Source organism: Montipora capricornis, chromosome 8 (genome assembly GCF_036669925.1).
Source record: "Montipora capricornis isolate CH-2021 chromosome 8, ASM3666992v2, whole genome shotgun sequence".
Classification (NCBI taxonomy): Eukaryota; Metazoa; Cnidaria; class Anthozoa; order Scleractinia; family Acroporidae; genus Montipora; species Montipora capricornis.
In genome coordinates, this window is record NC_090890.1 from 13473727 (window position 1) to 13483081 (window position 9355).

The 9355-nt window shown below is 39.3% G+C and overlaps 2 protein-coding genes across 2 annotated transcripts; both read left to right on the forward strand.

Annotated features, from left to right (window-relative positions):
* Window positions 1-2794: 2794 nt before the first annotated feature.
* On the forward strand, window positions 2795-3481 carry LOC138013694 (uncharacterized). The gene has a single exon (XM_068860779.1). The coding sequence runs from the start codon at window positions 2795-2797 to the stop codon at window positions 3479-3481; it is 687 nt and encodes a 228-aa protein (XP_068716880.1).
* A 4497-nt stretch (window positions 3482-7978) lies between these two features.
* On the forward strand, window positions 7979-8581 carry LOC138013695 (tropomyosin-2-like). Its single transcript, XM_068860780.1, has one exon. The coding sequence runs from the start codon at window positions 7979-7981 to the stop codon at window positions 8579-8581; it is 603 nt and encodes a 200-aa protein (XP_068716881.1).
* Window positions 8582-9355: the final 774 nt, after the last annotated feature.

Sequence of the window (9355 nt, forward strand, 5' to 3'; positions counted from 1 at the left end):
ACGAACGAGATTCCTGCAGTTGAACGAGAAATTGTGAACGGATACTTGGTGGATAAAATATTTTCTCCAAAATGTAAGATAGCCACCGTCGGGAGAATTGTGTGTGGTGTTGAATAATTTATTGTCATATCACGGGATACGCGTTGAAATGAAAGAACATTCAAGTCCTATACGATTTACTAGCCTATCTACAGTGGAAAGTGTGGAAATGCCTGTAAAAGTCGGTTTATTATGCAACGATGGATCAGTGGCCAAATTTTTGTCAAACATCAATGTTCCTGTCACGTTTGAATTACTTCAGAGTGAACAAAGATTACGTCTGACTAAGTCGGGCGGTTTCAATGACTATAAATTAATTCTAGCGGTGAATAGAGATAGATTCATTTGGAATTTAATTTCTGAACACTCGTTTCAAATGTTGGTGGTGGGTTTGGACAACATGAAACCGACTATTACGGGCACAGAAATGAATAGAACCTTATGCACCGTGGCCGTAAATCCATTGAATCCAATATTACACTATAAGCCTAAGACGGTGAAGTGGAAACGAGTAGAGCCTGGATTAAATCAAATCAATCTTTCTTTTTCCGATATGATGGCCTTTTAATGATATTCCACTTAGTTTATTATTGAAGATACGTAAACCAGTCTTAGCATAATCTTACTGTTTCATAAAAAAAAATTTTTTTTCAATAAAAATTATTCTCACCAAAAAATGCCGTACGCGACGAATGCTTCTTTTTTTTTGGAGCGCTACGCATCCAAATCAATTTGGTGGAAAGAACCGAAAAATGAATGTTCTTTCGTCGTATTCCCTGGGTAGGAATCCCAATCAACACGGTGGTTTAGAAGATCTATTGTCGCAACTGCGAAGAGGTTATTCTAGCGGTAGCTATCCCAATCAAGGAGGTGGAGAAAAACAACGAGATTTTTTTCACAGATGGTTTAAATCCCAATCAAAGAGGTGGTGAAAGAAAAAACAACAACAAAAAGAATTTTTTCCAAAATGTTTTAAATCCCAATCAGGGAGGTGGTGTGACGAGGAGGAGAAAAAAACCTCGTCGTAGCATTCAAATCGGTGGTAAGAGTGTAAATTTTACTGAATTTAGAGAAGGTAAAATTCCTTTAGATGGAAATTATGTAGCACAAGAGAAACGCGAAATAGATAGATGAAAACCCCAGTAAAGATTTTGTGGCAAAACAGGATCGACAAATGCCTCTGGATCAGATGTTAAAGAGCATGGGTAAATTCAAAGTGGGGGATAAAGGAACATAATGGCATCGCAAAAGCTGTGGTTATTATCTACACAGCCCCGGACACCGGTCTTCCTAGACCAGGTAAATTGGCCGTGTTTCTCAGGTTGCATCAACAGAAGGCGTTATTGGAACACAGTAAGCGAGGATCGCTTTATAGAAATTTAGATGAAAATGTCGATTTATCCACATTTTTTAATGGAAACAAAGATGGAAAGAAAGATGGAAAGAAAAATGCCGTACCCCTTAAGATAAAAATAACAAACAGTTCTAGGAAGAAGAAGAAATCTACCAGCCCAGAATTCGTGGCAGAAGAGGATTTGACTCGGGATGGTGAAGATCAGAGTGGTTCGGGTGGACGTCAAAAAGGCCGTGGGGCTTTTTTACCTCTATTGACCGCCAGTGCTCTGACACCGTTCGCGATGAATTTGATGCAGCCCATTTTGGGTGGTGTACTCTGTGGCGGTAGATGATTGATGGCTGAAAAACTTACAGATATTATTGAAACTCATTAATAATTTTACTAATATATAAAATCTAATTAACCATGTTAAAAATGCGACAAGGATGAGTAAATTAGGTGATTTTTCTGGCTTTCGAATCAGAGTGGAGGAGGTTTTGCCGGTGAAATGGGAAAATATGTAGCTTCGTTCGTTCTTGTAGAAAAGGTGATTTTACGTTGACATGCCGGTTATTGACTTTAAAACAAGCGAGAGAACTCAAACAAAATGGTGGTGGATTATCGAATTATCTTCACAGTAAAACGGTTAAACATTTTTAAAAAGTATTTGAAAAAATACAAACTGGGTTACACTGGTGGTTTAAAAGATAATATATTACAATAAAAAATGTTCCCAACGTTTCGGTCGCGAACACGGATCTTCTTCAGGGGAAGTGAAAGAAAAAAACCACACAAAAGCACAGATATAAGCAAGACGCTGATTAAAAATTCGAGATAAGTGTCATTTTTTCTTGTTTGCAAGGGTCAAGTGCAAATACTCCTTGGGGAGTAACGCCCCGTCATCTCGGTTGAGAGGGTCTCTCGCGCAATTAATCTCCCAAGCTTCCAAAATCTTCCTTTGGTGCCAATTACTATTAGTCCTGAGAATTGTGGCCTCATCCCATGCGATATCGTGATTGGTATTTGTCACGTGGTCTGCAAGTGCTGATTTTTTGCATTGTCTCCGTGCGACAGCCTTCTGGTGCTCGCCTTTTCTTGTTGAGAATTTTCTTTGAGTTTCGCCGACGTAGCTCTTGCTACAATCAGCGCAAGGAATGTCGTAAACAGGGCCACGAGTTTCTTCTTTGTCTATTTGGTCTTTCGGTTTGGGAAACATCTGGCTCATTGTTTGATAGGGTTTGAATGCCACTTTGATGCCGTGGTTTTCCAAAACTCTCTTTATTGGCTCAGAGGTCCCGCTGACGTATGGAATTGTGCTATAGCCCCGCCCGGATTCTGCAGCGTTGATTGTGTCCTTCGGCGGTGGTTTAGGCTTGCTGGCATCCAAAATAAAGCGCTTGGGGTATCCATTGGACTGTAATGTCGATATTACTCGTTGCTTTTCCTTACTTCGATCAGATTTTGTTGTGGGGAATCCCCACAACAAAATCTGATCGAAGTAAGGAAAAGCAACGAGTAATATCGACATTACAGTCCAATGGATACCCCAAGCGCTTTATTTTGGATGCCAGCAAGCCTAAACCACCGCCGAAGGACACAATCAACGCTGCAGAATCCGGGCGGGGCTATAGCACAATTCCATACGTCAGCGGGACCTCTGAGCCAATAAAGAGAGTTTTGGAAAACCACGGCATCAAAGTGGCATTCAAACCCTATCAAACAATGAGCCAGATGTTTCCCAAACCGAAAGACCAAATAGACAAAGAAGAAACTCGTGGCCCTGTTTACGACATTCCTTGCGCTGATTGTAGCAAGAGCTACGTCGGCGAAACTCAAAGAAAATTCTCAACAAGAAAAGGCGAGCACCAGAAGGCTGTCGCACGGAGACAATGCAAAAAATCAGCACTTGCAGACCACGTGACAAATACCAATCACGATATCGCATGGGATGAGGCCACAATTCTCAGGACTAATAGTAATTGGCACCAAAGGAAGATTTTGGAAGCTTGGGAGATTAATTGCGCGAGAGACCCTCTCAACCGAGATGACGGGGCGTTACTCCCCAAGGAGTATTTGCACTTGACCCTTGCAAACAAGAAAAAATGACACTTATCTCGAATTTTTAATCAGCGTCTTGCTTATATTTGTGCTTTTGTGTGGTTTTTTCTTTCACTTCCCCTGAAGAAGGTCCGTGTTTGTGACCGAAACGTTGGGAACATTTTTTATTGTAATATATCATCTTTTAAACCACCAGTGTAACCTAGTTTGTATTTTTTCAAATATTTTTTAAATGTGCTCACCTGGTGACAAACCCAGTTTTAATGGTTAAACATTTGTTAGCGAACAATCTGAAGGGGTCTTTGGCCAGAGCATATGCTAATGCGGTCGTGAATAAGACATGGGAAAAAGCGTTAAAGGGTTGAGCCACGGCGACCGTACCACTCGCCGGTGTCGGTCTGGGTGTTTCACTGACGAAACAAAGAAAAAGACAAAAAAGTGGTGTGGCATCCAACACGAACAGACAGGCCATTCACAATGCCGAAAATGCGATGCGAAATGTCATGTTTAGAAATAAGTGGAAGAGACACGGTTCAAAATCCCTGTTGGCTTCCGTTTTGGTGGGTCTCCCCACGGCTCTATTGATGCAAGAGCTACATGAAAAGAGAAATCAGAATACGAAAAATGATGTTGAAAGACAAACGGGTGGTTTGATTAGCCGTTTTTTTTAGTCCTAGAAATGCCGCTTGGTAACGAGATGAAAAATACATCCTCCCCAGTCTGGCACTGTACGGTGCAACAGCGTTGGCGGGCAAAGCGATTCACGCTCACATCAATAAAAACAAACGTCTTAAACAATCGGTAAGTGGAATTTTCCCACCGATGCGAACTTGCTACGATTTTGGTGAAAACAAAAGCAACGATCATTTATATTGATTCCTACAGCAGAGACAAGGAAAACAGCAAAGTGTTGGATTACTTCTAGGTAAGAATAGCCTGTTTAGGAACATACCGATTTTAAATATTTTATTATAAAAATAAAAATGCCTGTGAAAGGTAATCCCATGCGTCACAATATTTACATTCAAGTCAGGCAAAAACTTGCAGACGATCAAAAATGGGCTTGGATAATATTCAATCCAAAAAACCCAAACGCTGGAATGCACCACATAGATAAATTGGAGTCTCAGATAGAGATCATCGCGTGTAGTGATCAGGTGGTTCAAAGATTGCGAGAAACATAGCGAATTTAAATATGAAAAAAATGCCTTTAGTGAAATCATTAAGTAGTATTTCGATGCCGATTTGTGGAAGGAACATACAAGAGAGAACATCAAATAATACGTGAGATCAAAGCGAAAAATCTCGTGCGAACGAGATGATAGTCGAAAAACAAGCGCATCGACGAGAGAATAAAAAATTGAGAGGAGAAGTTAGAAAGAGACAAGATTTGGTAAATGGAATTTCTCAATTTTTACATACGCTGAACGAAGAAGAATTAAAAGGGTTTGATCAGTGAAAATAAGATGTCCTCCAAAGACGGAGTTTCGTCTTTGAAAGAAGAAGAAAATAAACAATTGGATGTATTGGATTATCTACTACGACAAAAAGACATCTTGGATTGTGTCAAACAGATAGGAATAAATCCGACTCCGAATCAACAACAACAGAAAGGATCGGAAAGCACGCAGTTCATACAAAATGGGTCAAGTTGGAAGTGCTAGAACGCGTGGAACAACAGATGCAAGAAGAAAGAGCCATCGAGGAAATACATAGATTAAAAGACATGTTAAAATCGAATCCTCTTTTGCGACGCGTGACTGGTGGGGGCGATAATACGAGCAGATCTACAAACACTGTAAAACAAAAATCGTGTTTAAAACGACCGGCGGCGGAGACAACGACAAATCTAGAAGAACGCGCGAGTAACAAACGTCTGCGTGACGACGAATACGGAGATTACGAAGACGATAATCTAACATCGAGTGAAAGCGATAAAGAAAGAGAATTTGAATTAGCATTAAATAAATTATTATCACAGTGATGGCTCTCACAGTAGGCAATGTAGGTGGAGAAACTGTGGCCGAACGTTTACAGTATTTATTAAATATTAAGGAAGAAGAACGTACAAAACGAAAAGCCAAGGAACAAGATGGCGAAGGAGCCATAAAAGTGGGCACGATCATGATCAAAGAACAGCTGGAACATACGTTATTAAATCTTTAGTATTTAGTAAGTTGTACTCTTGTTCAACTGTTTGGTATAACACTAGCAAGACCAATGTACGGAAGTTACAGAAGATCCAAAGCTTTGCGGCCAGAATCCTTACAGGAACAAGAAAGTACGAACATATAACACCGGTATTGAACAATCTCAGATGGCTCTCAGTGCCTGCCATGCTGGCATTTTATGATGCAATCTTAACTTTTAAATGTCTAAGGGGATTAGCCTTAACGTATCTTAGCTCATGCTTTAATACGTGTGCTTCTGCTCATGGGAGAAACACCAGAAATAAGAACAAGTTAGACATCCCAGCGTTAAATAAAGCTGCTGGTCAGCGTTCTTTTATATATCGAGCGGTGAAATGCTGGAGCACGCTCCCTGAAGAAATTATTAAATGTGAAAGCTTACACAGTTTTAAATCTAAAGCTAAGAGTCATTTTTATACAGTTTTTAAATGAATCAACTATATGTATTCTTATAGTTTCATATTATTGTACATACGTTTTAGATTTGGTTATTCACTAATTTTTGTAAATTATTGCAGAAGAACCCTTTGGTTCATTCATTCAAAAATGTCTACATTCAGTTAGCAGATTACTTCGACGAAATGTTTATTAATTAATTGGGTCGTTCACATATGAACCAGTTCCCTTGGAGCGGCTTCAGTGGATGAAAAAAACAAAGAGGAATATTGCTTTTTTTAACAAATCCTAATGACTTCCATAATGACTTCCATAATGACTTCTCTGTTGATACAAAGCCGGTCTTCATTACAAACACAGTGCTCAGGGTTTTTATGACTTCTTTTTCTTTTAAGACAAGGAACCCAACGTAGAGGTTTGAATTCTAGTCTGCATGCTTAATAATGACCCCTCAGTTGCTTTCATTGAATTCAGGTCGTAAAAATGGCGAGTTGCTTACATTAACAAAGTGTTTGGAACTGAAACGCGTCAACGTCAGGAAATCACACTTCTCATTTACCGGAAAACCGCCCATGATCACACAAGCTTCAAGTTATGGAAAATGGAATCATGTTTCATTCTACACGGACGTATCAAGCAGCCTAAAGAATGTAGTCTTTATATATAGGTCTACCATATAACATGAAAACACATTTTTCTAATACAACCACTAATTCTCAATCCAGTACCTTTCTTCTTGAATTTCTTCATATTTGTGGCATCCTGCTTATTTGTATGGCGTTATATCTCCGCCAAAATTCGACATCGGAATTTGACATCCAAGTTTCAAATTTGAGTCTTGATTTTCATATTCGACATCAAAGTTTTATATCCAACATCGAAGTATTGAATTTGACATTGAAGTGGAAAATTCTGTATTTCACATTCGACTTTCAAGATTCAAATTCAACTTGCAAGTTTTGAATTGAACTTCACGCATGAATGACTTGACCTTCAATTTCGTATCCTTGGTAACAGTAACCACTGATGTAGTTGACTGAGGGTTCGCAAGGCTCGGAAAGTGGTACAGGAAACATTACGGCCGGTTTACACGGTACGATTTGTCGGCCGGTAATCATACCATGTAAATTGTGCAAAATTTCTAATTTTTCCTCAAAAGATGTTCCCCTTGTCCTTTTAGTATCCGCAATTTTGAACGCTTTAGGCACACTTATTACCCACTTGCATACCCTTTGATTTCTCTCGAAGTGTCGGCCAGACTTCCAAAAATCTGTTGCACTGCAACATTTTTTTTAATCGGACCATTTTTCAATTCCATGAATCTGTCGTTCATTGACTGTCAATTGAATTGATTCACTGCTATTACAGAGATACTCAGCGACATTTTGCCAAACTTGGACGGCATATTTTAGGATAGACCAAACACTACTCCTATAAGCAAATTACTAAGCCGGATGTGTTCACAGTCCTTTCAGAAGTCGTAAGGCATAGTCTCTTAGATGCCTTGGTAACAAGGTAATCTATATGATGATTCCTTCGCCGATAAATACACCTAATAGTTCATACAATGAAACACGCTCAATTTGACAGTTGCCGGCACATAACGATCTCATTACGATGTTTTGATTTTTCATAAAGTTCATCGCCATTTCTTTACATTTTTTGGGGTTCGGTTTCATCCTATGATTAACACAGTACAGTATTAATTTTGTGAATGTCCCTAACCGCTGGATATAACAAGCTTAATTCAAAAGGGCGAACTTGAAGTTCCTTCGTGCGTAACAGTACAACTTATCAACTGCTGCGGAGAGTTAAAATAACATTTCCATTCTGAAGGAAAAGAAATGAGTTTTGCCAGAAAAAGCATGTGTGTAGTCCGCGAGAGCAGACGTGAATTTTGAGCGGCAGTAAATTCCCTCTTCTCCCTTAAGCAAGATCATTGGTAAGCTTGTCACGGTCAATGACAGGAAATAAAAACAAACGGGGAGACCGTGGCTCTACTGAAGAGGAGACAAACGCAGCGAAAAGGCCCAACAAAGAACTTATCAGTCAGGAAGAAGTAGGCGGCAATATGGCGGACAATGATGAAGTGTGTGATGCTGAACCCACGCTGCACGATATACGGAATATGTTGGAGGACCTTCAAAAGTCTGTCTCGAGCATTCTTAAGGAAAATGCCATCCTAAGAGAGGACTTGACGCAATTAAAGTCGTCCCTTCAATCTAAAGAGAGAGAAGTAAGTGCCCTGAAAACATCGTTTGGGAAGGTGACAAAAGCTGATGAGTTATTGAAGACCGAACTGGAAAAAACGAAACTAAAACTACGGGAGCAAGAAGATGAAACCGAAAATCTGTACACCGCGCTAGATGAGCTGGAGCAGTACACCAGAAAAAACAGCCTAGAAATTCAAGGTATACCGGATCAGTGCTATTCTACAACCGAAGAGGTAGTTTTAAAATTGGCAGGTGTGTTAAATGTTAATGTTAATCCTACCGACATCGAGATATCACACAAACTCAAACGCCGTGGCAATAATTCTACCCGATTATGTTTAAATTCCTGAGCCACAAAGTGAAAACGAACTTATACTAGGAAAGAGTGAAATTAAGAAACGTTAAAGTGACAGATTTGTTTCCCGGCTATTCCAATGCGGTAAGCTCTAATGTACCTCGTATTTTTTAAAATGAAAATCTGACGGTTTATCGACGCGAACTCGTATCGAGGGCAAGTGAAATGAAAAAAGACAGACTCTTGACCAGTTTCTAGACAATGGATGGGAAAATCTTTGTAAAAACATCACCGAGCGGGAATCCTGTTCGAATTTTCAGCGATTATGATTTAGATAATTTGTAAACAACTTATCTTCTTTGAGTGCATTTGAATTAGCTGTAGATAATTCAGTTTATTCGGTAATGCTGTGCATTATCTCGCTTTTTATTTTTCTCGATCAATTTTGAGGGGAGGGAAAGGGTGGGAGAACTTAAAAGGTCAGTACCCAATTCGGACTTGTATGTTTTGTGTTGAGTGTTTTGAATTTTTTGTCTCTGTATTCTTTTCTAGAAAGCCTATTTTGCATTGTAATATCTTCGTCTGTTTTTTTTTTTTTCTTTTGAAAAGTGATGTCTAACAAACAAATATGTAAAATCATCTCTCTGAACGTTAGAGGTCTTAGAAATCCGATTAAGAGGAGCAGCATGTTTACATTTCTTATAGATGAAAACGCTACCCTCTATTTTCTACAGGAAACATATTCAGAATTAAGTGATGAGTCATTCTGGAAAAATGAATGGGGAGGTGAAATTTTTTTTCTCATGGCACTCGACACAGTAAAGGGACT